General features: G+C 43.4%; 1 protein-coding gene across 2 annotated transcripts; it reads left to right on the top strand.

The window, feature by feature from the left end:
- The first annotated feature begins 1,157 nt into the window (after positions 1–1,157).
- tmem87b (transmembrane protein 87B) lies at positions 1,158–14,350 on the top strand. Of its 2 annotated transcripts, none has more exons than XM_018738185.2 (20): positions 1,158–1,447; positions 2,723–2,783; positions 2,916–3,007; positions 3,266–3,400; positions 3,787–3,840; positions 5,403–5,456; positions 5,641–5,734; positions 6,028–6,089; positions 6,492–6,675; positions 7,128–7,227; positions 7,996–8,089; positions 8,793–8,864; positions 9,186–9,294; positions 9,521–9,579; positions 10,025–10,128; positions 11,097–11,170; positions 11,292–11,359; positions 11,711–11,763; positions 12,172–12,202; positions 12,637–14,350. In XM_018738185.2, the coding sequence occupies exons 1-20, from the start codon at positions 1,280–1,282 to the stop codon at positions 12,676–12,678; spliced, it is 1,710 nt and encodes a 569-aa protein (XP_018593701.2). In that variant the 5' UTR covers positions 1,158–1,279; the 3' UTR covers positions 12,679–14,350. The 2 variants fall into 2 exon arrangements, with proteins under 2 accessions (XP_018593701.2, XP_018593702.2); XM_018738186.2 differs by lacking the exon at positions 8,793–8,864 and adding an exon at positions 8,346–8,417 and having other exon boundaries at positions 1,160–1,447; positions 12,637–14,348.
- The last annotated feature ends 4,690 nt before the right edge of the window (positions 14,351–19,040 follow it).

Genomic DNA, 19,040 nt, shown 5'->3' with positions numbered 1-19,040 from the left:
GAGCGGTAAATAACACGGAAAGCGAAGTGCTCCTGAACTACTTTTCTATTTTAAATGTGAAAATGGCTTGAATCTTTGTGTGATGATTGTATAAATTTTATTCCTGAGTTTATGAAGTCAGCAGTGTATATAGTATGTGTGCTTGAAATATTTCATACTTTTTTTGCATTAGTCAATAATATGCCAACATATTGTGGGCAGCTGATAGTGTCTGAAGTGTTTTACCTCAATTATGATGTATAAATAAAAAATATGGGTTGGGAAATTAAATGTTACTGTAACTTTAAGGTGTGAATGTTAAGCAAATTAAGAAACCGTATGGACTGCAGCGGTCAGGTATTGAATAACACATTTTTGTTAGCACCTGTGACAAGCCAAGTAGATAAGTGCAACTTAAACTATGCTGCGTAAACTTTCCAGTTTGTCTGGAAAAAAAATCTCCCCTTCCAGATGTCCGCTTTTCCTCCAGCAAACGTCACGTGGGAAACGGTCGGCGTTGCGTTATGTACCTCATGCGCTCCGCAGTGGCCGCTGCGGGTGTGCGTGGTGACGTCACCGCCATATTCTGCGGACTAGGGCACCACCGTTTGGCGACAGGGAGCGTTGTCTTCAGTTTATTTTTTAAATATTGTTTCTGATAGCACCAGCGCTACTCACAGCAAAAACGCAGAGAAAGTAAAATAAGCATCAAGTCCCAAAGTAATAAAGTATCGAGGCACTTTCATTCTTAATTATCTAGGGACACAGCCGGTAGTGTGGCGGTCGACTGACTTAGCGCTGCTCTCTTAGGTTCACAAAGCTCGCACCTGTGAATCCCCCTCCAGCTGCAATACCCTGGCCTGACTAAGGTACTTAACCTAAAAATTGCTCCAGTATATTTACTCTGCTGTGTAAATTGGTAAATATTTATAGGTATCATCCTTAACTTGCAACTTGGGTACAGGTTAGTGTGTGACATGTTACGGAAACCTCCAGTCGGGGGTCAGTATTTTATAACTCTATAACCAAATCTACACGTTCGCCGTCCCCGAAACGCCTAATTCCTGTTCGCAGGCAGCTGAAAGGCCTCGCGCTGTTGCGCAGGCGCCGAGTCGTCCGGCTGCGTGACCCTCAATACGGGTGTGCCGCGTTCTGCGCAGCAGCCGCGCAGCAGCCGCGCAGCGCTCGAGGCGGCGAACGTCACAGCCGTCAGTCCCGACAGAGCGCAGGTGAGACGTTCGCCGTTTCCTGCCGGCAGCAGGTCGTCGGCCACGTAGCCCCTCGCGCTCTACGGGCGAACATGGCCGGCGGCGCGTGGCGCGCGACGTCGTGGAGCTTCCTCCTCGCCGGGCGAAAATCCAACCTGCTGTTCTTCTCTCTGCTGTCGGTCGGGACCCTGCTGAGCAGTTTCATCGATGGCGCCGAGGCGACGCCGGAGACGGGACAGTGGGAAATCACCATGTTTAACGTAAGCGCCCGCCAGATACAGATAGTCGAGGAGGGGGGCTCCGAAATCGAGGAGTCGGACCTCGGGCAGCAGTTGAGTGAATGAGTCTCTCAGCTGTGGTTTTGCTGCGCCGGTTTGTGCGCGAGATTCTCTTGTGACAACAGTGTGAAACATTGTATCGTTCAGTCAGTGTTGTTTATGCTGTCATCGGGGCTTATAATTAGGTAGGTTACTGCTGTCAGCTGTGGTTAAAGTTTCCGCGTGGATCCCCATTGCTGAGTACCCAAGTTGAGCAAAGTACCAGGCTAGTAATGTTCCAGTAACACTAGTGCCCAACTGTAAATCATCATGTGTAAATAATATAAGCTGGTAACTATAATAATTGTGACCTTTGTAAGTCTCCTTGGAGAAAAGCATCAGACAAAATGAATAAATCGTGTAACTTAATGCTGTCACCACACAATCAGAAGGCTGCGGGTTCGAATCGCTGCTTCTGTCCCCCTGGATCGAGGCGCTCGGCCTACATTGATGTAACACTGATGATAACTGTAATGTAGAGCTGCTCCCTCCCTGTGGATGTAGGTTCGAATCCCACCTCCAGCTGTAAAACCCCTTGGGCAAGGTACTTATGCTCAGTTGCACCAGTAAAGTCACCCTGCTTGGGCAAATGATTGTGTCACTTTGGAGAAAAGTGTCAGCTAAATGAATAAATGTAAATGTTACGATGTGGCGGTGGAGCTGCCCCTCGTCGCTGGGCCTCGAACTGGTCACTGCCTAGCGCTATAGAAAGTGCACTTGGCTCAGGTTATGAAGCTCCAGCTCCAGTCTTGCTGAATCAGTGTGCAGTTGTATTTAGACGATTGGTAATAATAAAAATGCCTGCCACTGCCTATGGGATCGCCACGCAGCTCCTGTTTTATTGAGTGGGAATGTAGTCAATTATTCATGGTGTTTTTGAAGAGCGGTTTAATTACCAGTGTAAATGCTTTTGCCGGGTGTGGGGCGGGGAAGGGCCCGTACCGTCACCTGTCCTCGGACTTTCGGGCCCGAGTGAGACGCGCGGGAGCATCGGGGAACTTACCGAAACGCTTCTAATCATGTGGACGTCGCATACGTGGGACGCATCAATCATTGAAGGACCTTGTCTTTTCCACTGAACTCGTCCTGACTTTAGTGTCCGGTTGCACCGTGTAAACGGAGATGACTTTCTTTGGCGTGCTCATGACTGTGCAAATACTGGCGCCTTCGCTCAAATATACGGGTGGTGTTTAAAGATGTCCATCTCTGCTTTTCTAGACATCGAGACCTTCGCTTTTGAAGAAATCCATGTACTCCGGCACTGATATCAAATTAAAAAGTAAGTCTGGAAGTGGCTTCTTTCCCTCAAGTGTGCTCATGTGTCTTTGTTCCATCAAGTGTACTGATGTGTGTGAACAGGCAGTGTGTGCTGCGCTCTTGCTCAAAAATGTGTGCTGTGTCCATATTCTAGTAAAATCCTTTGGTTGTCCTGAAGAAGTCAAGTTTACCATCCACTGGTATCTGAAATATCATCCCTGTCACAATGAATATAACAATATTGAAGTAAGTGCGTTCGCCTTAAATATCAGCGTTTTTTTCTTGTCCAAACTAAAACAGCTTCTGCAGCACAAGTCAAAATTTCTTATGTATTTGCTTGTAATTTACACATTAGGCTGCACGTTAATTTCAGCATAGAACCGAAAGAGCAAAGTATAATATCAACCACGTGAAATGGTGTAAACATCAGAAACCCATCCAGATACTGTAGTAGAAATATGATGTAAATTGTGGGTTCAATTCTGAACATTTGAATTTTCCCAGGAAATGTATGATAAAACGGCTCTGAGTCGCGGGGAGTCGCTGGACCCGGTGCCTTTTGCTCCTGGGGAGTACATTGAGCACAAGCACCCGCCAGTGACGTGCAACAAGGAGATGCGTATTTTCCCCATGCTCAATGTGAGTGTGTATTAACGCGCAGCACTGTGTTTTCTTCAGTCAGGAGTTACACTTTCACATCCTCCCATCTTTGGTAGACCTCTGTAGGATTTTTATTTGACACATATTTCTTTGGCTTTGTCATGGTTTCTCCTGAAGTGGTATAACTGCAGGCTGTCGTGTTTTTTTTTTTTTAATATCATTTTATCATAATTTCTTTGCTTTGCTGATAACAGTTGTATGTATTTTATATATGTACATTGTACTGCTAGGAGACCTTGCTGCTCTTTTCTCGTCTTTTTCTTTTTGCTTATATCCTTTTTGAAAAGTGATCAAAACTCCATTAGATATTGGTAGTCTGAATTTATAATTCTTTAAGTCACATTTTTATGTGCTTTATGTTTAAGAAAACAAAAGCGTTACCTCTCGCAGTGGACGAAAGTCAGCTCAATAACAAGCAGGTGAGTGAGTGTCTTATACTTGGTGTTGTGTTTGGTTTGGTTTGACCAAATGCTTTAGTTTTTCTGAAAATTGAATAGGGATAATGCTGAGTGAGAACTGTGTGAAGTTGAAAATTTCATGGATGGTATGAAAGAAATTGGAAAGCGACTCATCCAGTTCTTTATTTTTGTCATGTCAGCTGAACTTATCTGACCTGTCGGTATTCTCTTTTAATAATAACGAGCAATTCACATACCACTGTCCGTCCGTCCGTCCGTCCGTCCATCCTTTATCAATAGCCGCATGCCGATAGTAGGGTCATTGTGTCCCAGAGTCTCCTGGAGGCTTAGGGTGCGAGGCAGAGTACACTTAGGACCGTGCTTCATGGGGTGCATACCGTGGTGTCTGTGTAAAAGACATATCCTATTATTTAGTCCCGATTTCTCTCTCTCCACAGGTGAGATGATATTATTTCTTACATGTGGAATAGTAAACTGAAACTGGTGACAGCATTGTCCATTGTTGGAATTCCCTAACCCTCATATATGCAGTCCATATTGCACTGGCTCTAAGAAGGCCCTAGTGCTGAGGACCTTGCAAGACTCAGCAGGCTTGGTCTGCTTCCCCATTCTTGTTACCTGAGCGAAATATAGCAGCAACTTGCTACTCAGGTCAAATCAGTATCTTATCGTGGATGTCTTGACACTTGACGTGGCTGGAATTCCTTTTCCCTGAAATTCCTGTTTCACTCAGGTTGCTTATTCACACCATCTTAGTCATTGTTGCCATGTACTCAGAAAGTAGACTTTTTCCAGTGTTTTGTCTTTACACGTAGACATGGAAATATATATTGTGGAAAGTCTTTATGCTCTTTATGAACATACACAAAACACAGGCTATGCAGTGCATAATTTTACAGCAACATCACTTCTTGTATCAGACGTTTTGAGACAGAGATGTGCGTAAAAGGGTTTTGTCCTTCGTGTTGTTTGTGTAGCTGTTTTCTGGCTAGATGTAGTATATTACCCTGTACCTTACTCTGGAAACAACTGCTAGAGTAAGTAAAGCCTTAATATGACAATGAAATGGAGATCATCTGTTGGCAGATATTTCTTAGTAACGTTGTACTGGGAAAGGCTGGACTGACAGCCCCATCCAGTGTGTACCCTGCTTCACACCGTATGCTTCCTGGATAGACTCTGGACCTCCGCAGCCCTGTGCTGGGCCAGTTTTTGTTGATAATGAATGACTGAATAAAAGTGACTTTAAAAGACAGCCTATAAGTAATATTTGTGTTATCAATAGTGTAAAATATGTTGGAGTTACTGTCATACATAAATATTTTTCTTTCTGGTATTTTAATTTTATTTAATCCTGCTAAGTGACATATGGGTACATTTTTCATGTTTTGTGTGTATTTTGATTATATTAACTGTATTGTTACTTTTTTATATATAAAGTTTAAGACCACCATGATTAGCTAGTAAATCATCATAACATTTAACTTAAAAGTAATCATGTTGCATGGGTTTTTTTGTATCTGTGAAATATAAACATCTGAAACCGTTTTATTTTTTTATAGAGTTTAAATTACACCGGATGGATAGCAGATGAACTGGAACCAGGTTCCTCTAAGGTAAAACTTTAAGTTCCCACCTGATGTAGCCGTGTGGCTTTGGACCTTTGCTCTTTTTTTAAGTTGCTCAGGATACACATTTATACATTATCCATAGTTTTTTGTCCAGTTTTTTTTATTTTATTTTATTTTATTTTAAAATACACATTAAAACCTCACTGTTTCCATTAATCTCTGACCTCAGGAGCATGTCATTGCCACCACGTGGAGAGATGGGCCGTATCTGCTGGTTGTGTTAATTGAATCAACGAATCCGAAGGGCAACTGGAATTTAACTGGTGATTCTTTTTATTTTTCCCTGTTTGATATTTTTAAAATGCTTTAAAAGGCAATTTTTGCACTGAAGTGGATTGCTTTAATTTTAGAGAGACTTGTTTATGCAGTTCATCTGACGTGCTGAAAATAACGTGACAACTGTGAACGTGTAAAACCAAAAAAAGTCTTATTCCTTAATCCTATATGTTGACTTTTGAAAATGGATCCCTTGTACTTTAGTTTACTCTGCAAATTAGGGACCCTTCCCTAATGAAATCCCAATGAAAGTGTTTTCTAAATGTTTCTGTCTCTTCAGTCAGTGTTGTGATGAAGGGTTCTCATGGTTTCATCTCCATAACTGAATGGCCACTCATGATTGTAAGTGTTCAGTTCTTCCTTAATATGAAATGCTTTATGAAGGGGCTGTGGCTTTTGTTTCTTGGGTCTTTCTACTCTTGTGCTTTATTCTGGAAATGGCAAATGGTTGTATAGAGAATTTTATTTTGTTAATAACAGTAAGAAGCAGTAAGAACCTGCTTTCGTCTCTGCAGCTTATAGCAGGTAAAAATCACGAGGGATCAAACACAACAGCGATTTGGTTCATGGAGTAAAGAGCTCAGATCTTCATTCACAGTGTTGGTAAATCTCTGTACTTTGCAAAAGAAAGAATTAGAGTGGAAGTATGATGAGGGGAATAATTTTGCAGATGATTGCAGTAGAACTGAACCTGTGCCTTTATTGCTGTGTGTCTCTGCCAAACATCCCTGCACTTTTTGGCAGTTCTACATGGTGATGTGCATGGTGTACATCCTGTACGCTCTCTTCTGGTTCCTGTGGTCGGCCTGCTACTGGAAAGACCTGCTTCGGATCCAGTTCTGGATCGCTGGTGTCATCTTCCTGGGCATGGTTGAGATGGCAGTCTTCTGTGCAGAGTATGAGAACACCAATGCAGTGGGCTCAGCCTGTGAGTGCCGTTGACCACCCACCTTCATTGGTGCCTTCATAAATGTTCTCAGTAGAGAGCAATGCTTCTTGCACTCATAAAAAACAAGTGAATTTATTCTTAGTTATAAATTACATAGTGAGCGAGCAACGCTTGCTTACATTTGCATTTATTAATGTAGCGGACACTTTTCTCCACAGCAATGTACAGCTCGCTAAACGAAACTGCATTTAAGAACAGATTAAGAACTTTATAGTCTAACACAGCAAAGCAGAGTTTGTGTGATGGTACCATTTTTGACTGCACATATTTCTTGAATAGCGGCCCATAGAAGTGATCTGATATCGAACTCCTCCTTTGGGTTATGCACAAAAATTTGACTGAATCATACATCCGACTAGAGGTGCAAATCTCAGCAACGGCACTAAGGAAGTCTGCGTTACTCTGCTATGTGTGTGTTTGCCGTGTCACAGCCCAAGGCCTGCTGATCTTTGCGGAGCTCGTCTCTGCTCTGAAGAGGACGTTGGCTCGTCTCCTGGTCATCATCGTCAGCCTAGGTTACGGGATAATCAAGTGAGCCTGCTACTGTTGTACCAGTTAAAAGTGTAAATACCTTGCCACTGCGTCCTCATGGGCCACAGTCCGAGGTATAAGGCAACGGTGAACCACCTCCGTACCTTCCCTTACTGTGAAAACCACATGGTGATCGTCATACGTTGAATTTGTCTCAGTGGCACTTACCCTACCTACCTACCTCTATGGGTTAGCTCACCTTTGCTCTATCTCAGTAATTCCTCAGGACAATTATCCACCTGGGTATAAAAATGATATTTTGCAGAGGGTAGAAAACATTTGTGAAATCGTGCACAAAGGCCCAAAAGAATGAAGACTTTTGGGAGACGTAATGACCCAGTACACAGATCGCCACCAACCCCCTGGCTTTTCTCGTCTCGCTTCCTGTGTGGTTTCCTGGAAAAGAGCACCTGCTTAGTCAGTCAATATAAACAGAGGTCAGAGAGAGGTATTAATTTTGTCCATGTAATGAATTTAATGAGTGTTTTCTTACGTTTACCTTTTTGTAATTTTTGTGTGCCTTTTCACTAGCAACTTAATTTTCATTTTTGGTTTTCTGATTTGTCTTCAGTACTCAGGTTTGAGTGATGCGAGTTGTGTGTTTACCTGGTGTGTTGCTTGCTGTAGCTGCTTTCATTTCATGTGACGGAGAGATGATTAAAGTGTGTGTGCGCGCAGTGTGACTCGGCTCATTCGCTGGCGGATGACAGATCTGTGAGAGACAGCGAAGTGTGCACGTCTTCATCTCCGTCTTTCTCCTTTCATTAGGCCTCGCCTGGGGACCGTCATGCACAGAGTGGTGGGTCTCGGTGTCCTGTATTTTGCCTTTGCTGCCATCGAGGGAGTCTTGAGGATTACCGGGGTACAGTAGCGCTGTTCAGTCTGTCTCTCTGCATGAAGGTGACTCTACTTCCGTGTCTCACTTATTCCCTCACTGTAGTACAATGTGTAGGCTGTGCCGTGGCCGATGTCTCATGCCCATGTAGGCCGCTGGCATTCTTGTCCAACTTAACTGGACTTGGTTAGAACTTTGTGCTCGGTGCTATGACCAGGTATAGTCAAGATGTGTGTACCTGTGCAGCGTTGTGTAACTGCATGTTGTGTCCATGTTTTAAAAGGGGCAAGACAATGGCCCGGCTCTCATTACTGGAATTGTTCTCGCTGTGTTTGACTCCTGCTGCATCTGGTTCATATCCTTCACAACAGTTTCATCGCACACTTTTCTACTCTGTATCAGTGTTGCTGGATTAACTTGTACTCTCATACTTCTCTGGAAGTATGAGAAAGGAAAGAGGAGTTTGGTCTTCAGTATTCCTAGACCTCAATTGGAGTTTCCATTTTTATTTCTGCTGTTTTTGTGAACTGCTGTTTAAATAAATTAAGCAAGAGCCCAAAACCCGGGGGATGCTGATTTATTTGTTAAAGCTGCATTTGCTAACCTTGCTGAATTTGTGCAAGAGTTTTCTTTCTCCCAGCTCTTTTCTGTGCTTCGATGCTGCTGGAAGTGCTCTATCCCTCACTGGCTTTTGTCCTCTCTTCCTCTTGCCGTCCATCCTGCTCTGTAGGCCAAGGACTCCGACCTGGCCCTGCTCGCCAATATTCCCCTGGCTCTGCTTGACTCCTCTCTCTGCTGGTGGATATCCTTTATTCTGTGTTGGGCGCAGCCTGCCGAACACTTCCCCGTGCCAGTCGTTCCCCCTGTGTTCTGTCCCTCTTCTCCTCTGCGTTCTATATTTGATTCAGGAACCTTTCTGCTGAAAAATGACTATTTAGTCATGAGCTGTGTGCATGTGTCTTTTTTTCTATTGTTGCTGAATCCCTTGTGATTTTTTTGCATCAATGTTTTTGTTGCTTTAGCGCTTTTCTTTTGTTAAACTGTTTAGATTTTGTTCTGTGTTTGGGACCATATGCGGCAGTTCTCGTGCTCAAGTCATCCCCTTTCCTTAACTAATGTCTACATATTCGTCAGTTTGGCCCAAACCATAAAGACGTTAAAGCTAAGGAGGAATCCTATGAAGTTGTCTCTTTATCGGCACTTTACCAACACGCTCATCCTCGCAATCATAGGTTAGTAACATACTGGCCGGAATACGCTATACTGCGTTGGGTACGGTACAGTATTTCATCCTGCACTGTTGGCATATGATTTATAGCAGATAACTGGATGAGCACTTTTTGTGTTGTGCAAACCTATCATTGGTAGTAGCCCTGGGCAAAAGTATGAGCTAAATAAAATGATAATTTAACTCCATAGATGAATAAAGAAATGTCTGTGGATGTTGAACTTTTTCAGCTTCCATTATTTTCATGGTATGGACAACGAAAAAATTTCGGCTTGCTGATTGCCAGTCTGTGAGTACAACATTGTTCTGTTTGGACTTTTGTGACATTAAAAATTCAGTTTTAGTAGTATAACTTTCACTGACGATAGTATTTGCATTTTGAGTCTCTTCATGGTATTCCAACGGTAATGATTCAAGTCTCTTATTGTAGGAGCAAATACTCCTTTTTTTTTTTTTTTTTTTGATTTACAACTTGGGAAAAATATAGCAGTAGAAGTTCTTATATTGACTCAGGCTTTATTTACTGCTTTATGTGCTCCTTGAATTAAATTTCTGTTCTTTTAATATCTAGTTTCACTACTGTGGTAATGACATCAATTGAGAATTTCTAATCGCAATTTTTAAAGTGATTTGCAAAAGGAAAAAGCTCATTACAGTAAATATGACTTTTTAAAGAAGTCTCTGTGGAGTGCTGCCAGTGCTGTCAGGTTTTCTGTTTGAACTTCCTTTTGCAGGATTGGAAGGAGATCTGGGTGGATGATGCTTTCTGGAGGTTCCTCTTCTCTATCATCTTGATTGTCATCATGTTTCTATGGAGACCGTCAGCAAACAACCAGAGGTGAATGTGCATCCTTTGTAGTCAGTGGCCACCTTTGTGTGCGCCATTAACCTGACATTATTGTACCCATTTCAGTTTTGGCAGCTTTTAAGATCCCGAACTAGATGGGATATTTTGCTACATGGATGTCATTTGAAGTCTGAATCCCTTGTGATGGAACTGCACTGTATAGATTGGGCCCTGCAGGCCTGTGTCCAGCAAGCTTCCCAGATCTCTGCCTGTGGCTGAGAGCTCAGAAAGGAAGTCATATGAGTTCATTTTGGGGCAACAGGTTATGTGGTGGTTAAACTGCTACCTCTTTACTTGGAGGTCACTTGTTTGAATCCAGCATCCTACTGTTACCCTTGAGGCATTTCCCTTTAATTGCACCAAAACAAAGTGCCTCAGATGTATGAATGGCTAAATCATTGTAAGGAGATTAGTAAGCAAATTTCATGTGTAAGTTACCTTGGAGGCTAATGTCAAGATATATAATGGTTAATAAATCATATATACATTTGGAGAAAAGTGTCAGCTAAATAATAATTGTAGTTCACTGGCTAAAAGTTAAACCATTTAGTCCCCTCAGCCATAAATGAATAACCCTGTAATTGACTGTCCAGCATGAAGCTCATTGTGGTTTATTGTTTGAGATAATTTTGAACATTAGAAAAATGTACTACATTTACATTATATTTATTCACTTAGATGATGCTTTTTTCTGAAGCGACTTACAATGTTAAGTTACCTACAATTATTTACCCATTTATACACCTGGGTAATTTTTACTGGAACAGTTTTTAGGGTAAGTACCTTACTCAAGGGTACTACTGCTGGAGGTAAGACTCAAACCTGCAATCTTTGGGTCCAAAGGCAGTAGCTCTAACAACTACACTACCAGCTGCCCCTTTTCAGAGTTCTTTCTTTCTTTCGGATCTTCTACAAGCTGTGTTATTTGTTAAAATGACATTTTTATTTGCATCATTTAGGTATGCCTTTACTCCATTAATTGATGACTCAGATGATGAAGAAATTGAGGAGTTCTTGGTTTCCACAAACTTGGGTACGGCAACATGCTGTGACTGTACAAAGCACTTTATTACACCGCATTATTACATGATGCTGTTGAATATTCCGTTTTTTAATGTGAAATGAGAAGTGGAACTCCTCTTTGTCTTTCGCAGGTGAAGGCATTAAACTGCGATCATCAAAGTCTGAATCAAACGGAACAACAAAGCCTCCCCCAAGTGCTGTAAGTGACACCTTGCTTCTTTCTACATGTCATCTTGGTAAAATTATGGGTCAGGATTCACTGCCCTCAACTGGTGTCAATGATGGTAATGCCTCAAAAAATAAGTTACAGTTCCTTCCACTTCCATCTTTATTACCTTGCTGTTCACTCTTATTTCACCTTTTGCAGCTCGGAAGCACTAAGCACAAACATTCAATGGTCACGCCTCTGCTCATTGACCTCCATTAACAAAGTCAATGAATATCAGAAGGAATTGGTTAAAAAACTGAGTATCTTGACCCCCAGTGGGTGGCAGTACTGAATAGCTGCATTATTCTCAATTGTTGCTTTCTTATACGACTGGTTTTTTAGGATGAAGACTTGAAGTGGGTTGAGGAGAACATACCCAGTTCCCTGACGGACGCGTAAGTATTTGTGTGTTGCTCCATTGGAACGTACTTCCTGCCGTAATACCCTTGAGCCGAGTACTTGCAGCTGAATTGCACCAGTAAAAATCACCCAGCAGTGTAAACTGGTAAATAATTGTAACTTAATACACAGATGTAACAGACTGTAACACATGTAATTGACTTTGGCGAAAAATGTCAGATGAGTGAACAAACAATAATAATATTAACAGAAGGTATTACTAAACGTAAGAGCCCCGAGTGTCCTTTCCAGGCAAGTGTAATGAGTGAGCATTGGCTGTAGGGACTGTGTGTTATTTCCAGGGTTAGAGAGACACTTTTTGTAGGCTTCCTGCCGCTCATGATCACATTTAAGTGATTTGTCTTGTGCTTCCTGTAGTATAATAAATTGTTTTCCCTTGGCAGTGCTCTCCCAGTTCTTCTTGACTCGGATGAGGTAAATATTTTTATATTTCACTGAAAACAATTTTCCTCTCATTTTGAAATATAAATGGTTTCATTTCCTCTTAATGATTTTTTTTTTTTAATGGTTTAAAAATAGCACAGGGTCACAACAGAATGCAGACAGTACACTGAGAAAATGTAAATATGTCCACATACTACATAGAGCGAGGGCTCAGGGCCAAAAGGTAACAGTATATCACAGTTATGATCATGCAGCACTTTCTAATATACTCCGTAAGGTGTTCCAAATATTCAGGAATTCATTAGAATTGTCATGCAAATTAAGTGTTGATTTTTCCAGTGGGAGAAATTTAAACACTTCACTATTTGATCAGTTTATCTGCGAAATCTGTAGTTTTTTTTTTTAAAGCTGTGTGAATTCCGTCGTCTTCCGTTGCTGTTGTCACAATGTTGTTGTTCTTTTAGGAAATTATGACAACAAAGTTTGAGATGTCGAAGATGGAATAACAAGCTGCTTCATGCTCTATGAATAATACGTTGCTCTTTGTTGAGTGTTGGTCGGGAATGACCTTCCAGGCGAAAGGTGGTGTCTAGGATGTCAGTACAAGGCCCTCCTGCCTTTCCCGATTTAAAGAGTCCACATGTGTTTCCATTCCGCCGCACCCGTGTGTACTCCTGCATTTTTATAGATTTACTGTACTCATTTAAGGAGATATTAACGACTTTGATGGTGCATTAAACACATCATAATCGGATAATAATCCATAATCGAATGTTCCTGGAAACATTGTTATTAAAAAATTGGCCAAATTGAGGAAACGTTCATATGTGCAGATGTTTATTCTCTGTTACCAGTTGGATTTTTGTAGCTCAGCACAACTTGATGTATTCCAAGAATTACAATAAAACACCTAAAAACTAATAACGTAATACAAAAACAAAAAATTAATTGCCAATGACCAAAGTCTTGAGTTATACAGTTCAAGGTTCTGAGGAAGTCTTCTCCTTTGTATTGAAGTACTGTGTGTATACTGTGTGTGATATCCTTGGTTTGCACATGTCTTTGTTTTTTGGCTGGGATGCAACTGCAATTAACGTTATCCGTGTGAACCATTGCAGTACGGGTGTGTTTGCATTCATCTCTATTTAAGCTGTATTCATAAAGCAATTAATATTTAGAAAATACACTCGGTTTTTGTAGTGTTTGGGAATTTAATGGTTGCACTTTTTGGGGGGGGGTGTTTGCGAGTAGGAAGTTTGTTCCTGAAGCGATATAAGGCAATATCAGATTTCGACTGCAAGGTTTACACTGCTCTGCAGAGGTTAATGTACTTTAATTTCTTGCTTTATGTGAAAGTGTACTTACTCCACTTCAGCCATTCGGTCTGTTTTATTTGAACGCCACAAATGCGCGATGGCACTGCTCAGTTACTACACAGGTATTCTTTACCATTTGCCTTTGGTTTTGTTTACCCCGTTTTACAAACGTGCTTTTATATTAATTGCACATTGAAAGATGGATCGCATCTTCACCACATCTCTCTCTTGTTCTTGCTCTTCAGGTAGAGGTGACACTGGTCAGGTGACAATACTTTATGAATAAACCTTGTTGTCTTTGTATGTGACTTGTGTTCTCTGAGCAACATCTCTCTGTGAACAGCGTTGATGTGTGTACTCTGGGTAGGGCTCAAACATGCACTATGTATGTACCTGTTAGAATAGTGCAAAATGAAATATAATATCTTTACATACAGGAACTCCAGAACACAATATAGATTCCTGCCTGAAGGGGAATATCTAATGTGAATAATATTTGAAACCTTTTCCATTGTTTCAATTATTTTTGCCACTGACGGTGTGCGACTTTGTGACGTTTTGTTTGAAATGGATTAATTTGTATGTATTTGCTAAAACGGTGAGTTTGAGTGTTTTGGCACGTTTTCGTCATTCCCTTTATTTAACTCCTGGTGTTGCAGGATGTTCACATAGTATTGCTGTCATGTAATTCTGTTTAAAAATCTGGGGTTGAAATGCTCTGCTTTTTTTTCTCCTTTTTTTTTTTTTTCTTTTCTTGGATTTTGGGAAAGCATCCTGTTAAGAGGAACCTGTAAATCTATATTTATAATGTCTGGTTGGCTCTGAGAACAGGTGTCTCATTTCCTTTTTTCCAATATTGATTGAATAATTTAATTGTAAATAAAATATTTTTTATTGAGTCACCTCGGCAGCATGAATCCTCATTGTTTTTCAGCTTCACCTAGGAAGTACAAATATTTTCTTGAAATGGATCTTCATAACATCTATTTTCAGTCATTTTAGAGCATAGAAGCACATATTGTTGAGCACTCAAGTGTTGTAGGGTTTCATACATTTTAGCACCCGAAGTCCCCTTGGGAACACGATGCAAATTATTACACAGCAGTTAAGAGATGAAAACCAACTCAATATTTGTGTCTCTTGACAGCCCCTGGTTTACAGCCAGAGTTGCAGACTCTCTAGGTGTGGTCTCTCTGTCCACCTGAGGAGCAGATGAGGATGGCAGCGTACGCACTGTACACGATTCCAAGCTGCGTTTCCCTCGCTGATCGCACTCACCATACTGTATATGTCTATGAGTCCATCGTGCTCTGCAAGGCAAGCACCTAGTGCATCTCTTACTGGGGTTATGTACCTTTTAAATCATACCAGCTGTTTTTAATGTTTAATAAAAAAAAATGATACCATGTAACTATTTAATACCAACCTGGCATTTCGTAAGGTGTTCAAACCAATGGTTTCCTTGGTCACATCAAGAAGGGGAGCAAAAATGTGGCTCCTGTGCTGAGACTGTCCTCTAGGGTGTCCTTTTATTTTCATTTAACATAGTGACCTAACTGTTAAAAAGACCAGCAGAGGGCATCAAATTTACATTTTTTTTAAAACATTTATTTAACAGATGCTTTTCTCCAAAGGACTCTCAATGAACTTTACTATGTAGTGTTATCAGCCCACACACCTTATTCACCATGGTGACTTACACTGCTACTCTGCCACACTGCAAACGTGTTTCCTCGTTAGAGCTCGTCATAACAGCCTAGCGCCCGTAGTCCCTGCGGCGTCGAAAGGTGCACTTGCACAGGGTGCGTTTGAGCCCAGAACTCTTCGAAACCTTCCAGCGCTCGATTCCCAGGTGAGAAGCTCGTGCGCCGAACTGAACTTTGGCTTCGGACACGTGGGAAACGGTGTGTTCCGTTGCAAAGTGCCTGCAGGAACAGCTGTGCTTTTTCTCCGTAAGAAATGGGACCAGTTTCATGGAGATCCATTTCAAGGAGGTCTTGTGAAGGTATCGAGGAACCTGTGGTATGAAGTGTGCCTGCACCCACCCCGAGCAGAAGAATAGGCCTCGACAAGGCGAGCGGTGGCTGAGGAGCACAGGGACACCCGAGGGTAAACTCCTTCCCGACCCCAAGTCCCTGCTGATCACTGACAGGGAGCAGCGGTATTTGCTGCCTCTATGTGCCCTCTAACCTTTGACCTCTGAGCTTCGGACACTAAGTGAGACTCAGTTCTCCGCTCGCGCGAGTCGTCTCGGGTCGCTCTCCTCGTAATGGAGCGCTCCCCAAGGAGGGATTTTTCAAAATGATGGGAACCCTCACTGCTGCTGGCCTGTCGCTTCCTGCCGAGAGCTTTGCCACCCACCCTGAAACGGTGCTGGAAACGGCCTGGATGTCAGTCAGCTGATCTGTACGCTGCAGCGCTTGTAAAACTGGTTCGCACTGCAAACGTTATTTTGCTGTCACGCGTTGCTCCTGAATTAATAGACATGAGGACCGAAGGCGCTGCTCCGGAGGTCTGGATCAATACGCACGGAGAGCGGCCGGGTGCGGCAGTTAAACCGCGTCGCCTGGAGGAATTGACCGCTAGGGCCGACCATGTTTACCGCAACCTGTCGCTCCCTCCTTCGTTTGCCTGTTTTCCTCTGCCTGTTCTTCAGGCATCGGTGCAGTATTGCGCAACACTTCTCTTGGGCGCTTTTATTTTTTATTTCATTAGCAACAGCAGCGCTGGATCAGAAGCGAACGGCACACACACACCGAGAAACTGTAAACACATCCACATATATAGAACAAGTGTAAAAAATTGCGATGTTGAAGGTGCGAAATCCCGAAAGGTGTCCTGTTCACATTCATATGTTGTTATGCAGATAATTTACATTTACAATTAATATCAAATTACTATTAATGCCTTACGTATTCATGTATACGTGTATTATTGTGTAATGTGCGTATTTAGTATGATGTGCTTAGGTGTGTGTCTTAAATGATAATTAATTGCATTAACTAATTAATAAGCGTATTAAAGAATAAGGGAAAAGGTTCATTTTCATCAGGTCATTCAGCGCCTGGGGATTTCATTTCCGTTGCTCTGGAACGAACGTGCAGCTTTATGGCACCCAGACCGTTGTCGAAGTTATGCAAAGTTCTCGAGAAAAGCCATTAATCAGGTGGTGAACACAAATGTTTCCTATTTGTTTGGAGGAAAAGAGCAGAAGGCGCGGCGTTGGTCGGCTTTAAATGGTTCGCACGTGTACGTCGTTTCCTTTGGGTCGCTCAGACTTTGATACACATGGCGAGGAACACGTGTTGGGTGATTTATATCAAGCGGGCGGGGGGGGGGGCTCCTCCATCGCAGAGGACGGAGTCGTATTTTATTTTGGATGTGTGGCGACACTTTGATTTTTAAACGGCTCTTTCCCGTCGTCATCTTTTCAGGAATGGATGAGAAAAGTGTGTTTGGCACATTGAAGCCATCGCATGTCTCCGAGTTATTACTCAGGAACCAGATCCATTAGTACCGTGAGCACTGCTGGCTACTGTTGAAGAAGTACGGCTCCTTTCGGGCTCCTTTCGGGCTCCTTGCAGTTCGAAAGACTTGCTGTGGTATGTGGCGCAGTTTCGCGTTCTGCCAATAAGGGTTTGATAAGTCAACGTTATTTGCCAAGATCAGCTATTGCTGTGAGACTTAATGTCTATCCAGTTGCGGATTCTTCGAAAAAAGGACATGGATTAAGTACCGTAGTAGATTCAGTTTATACTCTGCAGTGAGGCGGGCAGACAGGAGCACGCCAGATGACATTTTTAAAAACGGGTTCGGTGTATCAGATCCTCACGGATCATTTACCAAGAGAGATGTACCTAATGGAGGGGGTTGGACAGAAGTCTTTTAAGACAAATTTTTTTTTTTTTTTTTTTTTTTTACGAAAAGAACATGCTGTGGAAGGAGTCTGTTACACGTGAGCTTTATTAGTGTGGAGAGGTTCTTTCGCCCTCTTTCCTCCAGACAGAGTGTCTCCGTGACGAATCTTTGACATGAAGAAAGAGACGGAAAGGCGGCGGCGGCGGCCGGGGGAGAGCGAAGGCTTTCGAGAGGCTTTCGCTAAAAATGGATGGTGGGGCTCATTTGCGGGCCTCTTCCAGCGACTCTGGGAGAGAGCGCTTACTTTCTCATGGGCGTCTGAGTCCCAATGCAGGGAAGGAAAGTAGGGAGATGGTAGGGAGGGCTCACGGGAAAGGGAGCGAGAGCCCGTAGAGAGAAAGCGAGGTTTCCAGGCTCAAGGAAACGTTTAGTGCAGATGATGCTCTCTCTCTGCTCCGGGCTTGGACAAGGTGCCGCTGGACACGGAGGTCAGGGCTCATGGTTTTGCCCGTGCTGCTCCGTGTTCATCCACCTTTTCCGGAGGCCGTGAGAACCGGTCCGGCGGCTGCACTTTAACCTTGGGGGTTGGTTGGCCTCGTAGCGGTCGGGGTCTCTAACGGCAGGGCCCGTTCCGAGCGGCGTGCCGCCGAGCCCGGTCCGTAACCGCGTGCCGGTCTGGTCCGGGAACCTGCTTGAGGTTGGGTTTCAGTGGGACTCGCTGGCTAGAGCTGGACAAGAGCGGTGAGACTTCTCCTTTCCGAGCCATGCACGTAGTGCACCCCCCCCACCCCCACCCCCACCCCCACCCCTCTTTGTCTTTCTCACCCTTCTAAGAAGCACATGCTGTCTGGACCCTGGCCAGAAATATCTCCCCATGCGGGAAAACAAGCCACTGCCATTTCTGCCCCATTACAGCCCCTATTTTCCAGTAAAACACATCCATAAGAGAAGAACTTGCACTCCGTCTGTATTCCACATCCACCTGAACTAATTTATTGGCTCATCGGCGTTTCTTACCGCTCCGCACAGATAGGGACCGAAAGGGACAAAGCAGACCGAGACGGCGATTTCTCCGTACTTCTTATGGGTTATAGGTGACTTTCTGGTTCAAATCCCAGCTACGATTTTAAGTATTTCTAACTTAAAATGTTCCTTCCTCTCCCTGAAGCAAGGAGTGCGGCTGGAACGGGTACAGGTGCCGCGTGTTCCGGGCTGCGGGGTTCTGGCGCCCAAAGGCACGGACGGTCTTTGGCAGCGTTAAAGGCACAACCGCTGTGCCCCGGCTGGCTTCGGGTTCGAGACTCGTATCCCGAATCACCCCGCTACCTGCTGCCGCTGCTGTGTTTATGCCTGTGGCACGATACCAAAGCAGCGTCTCGGGGTTTGTCGTTTGGGACCGGTGGCAGGTGGTTCGCGGCGCTACTTGGCGCGGCCTCGCTCCCCGCATCTCGAACCGCTGCCGATGAGCTCGTTTTTGCGTTCGGTAAAACGGAGCACGTAATTCATATTTTTTCACCGTGCCCTTCTGTTATAAGCGACATCCAGCTGTGGTGGCCTTTGACGGCATGGGTGCATCGGAGCAAATCGTCTGTACGGCGTGCTCGAAAAAGGGTAAAAACGTGCCACGAACCGTCACTCGCGGTAGCCGGGAGTTCGCCGTTGAAGCGCGATGTCGTTTTGGAGCCGAATGTAAA

Source organism: Scleropages formosus, chromosome 8 (assembly GCF_900964775.1).
Source record: "Scleropages formosus chromosome 8, fSclFor1.1, whole genome shotgun sequence".
In the NCBI taxonomy this organism is placed as follows: Eukaryota; Metazoa; Chordata; class Actinopteri; order Osteoglossiformes; family Osteoglossidae; genus Scleropages; species Scleropages formosus.
The sequence above is the reverse complement of the archived record's forward strand: the minus strand, read 5'-3'. Positions and strand labels throughout refer to the sequence as shown.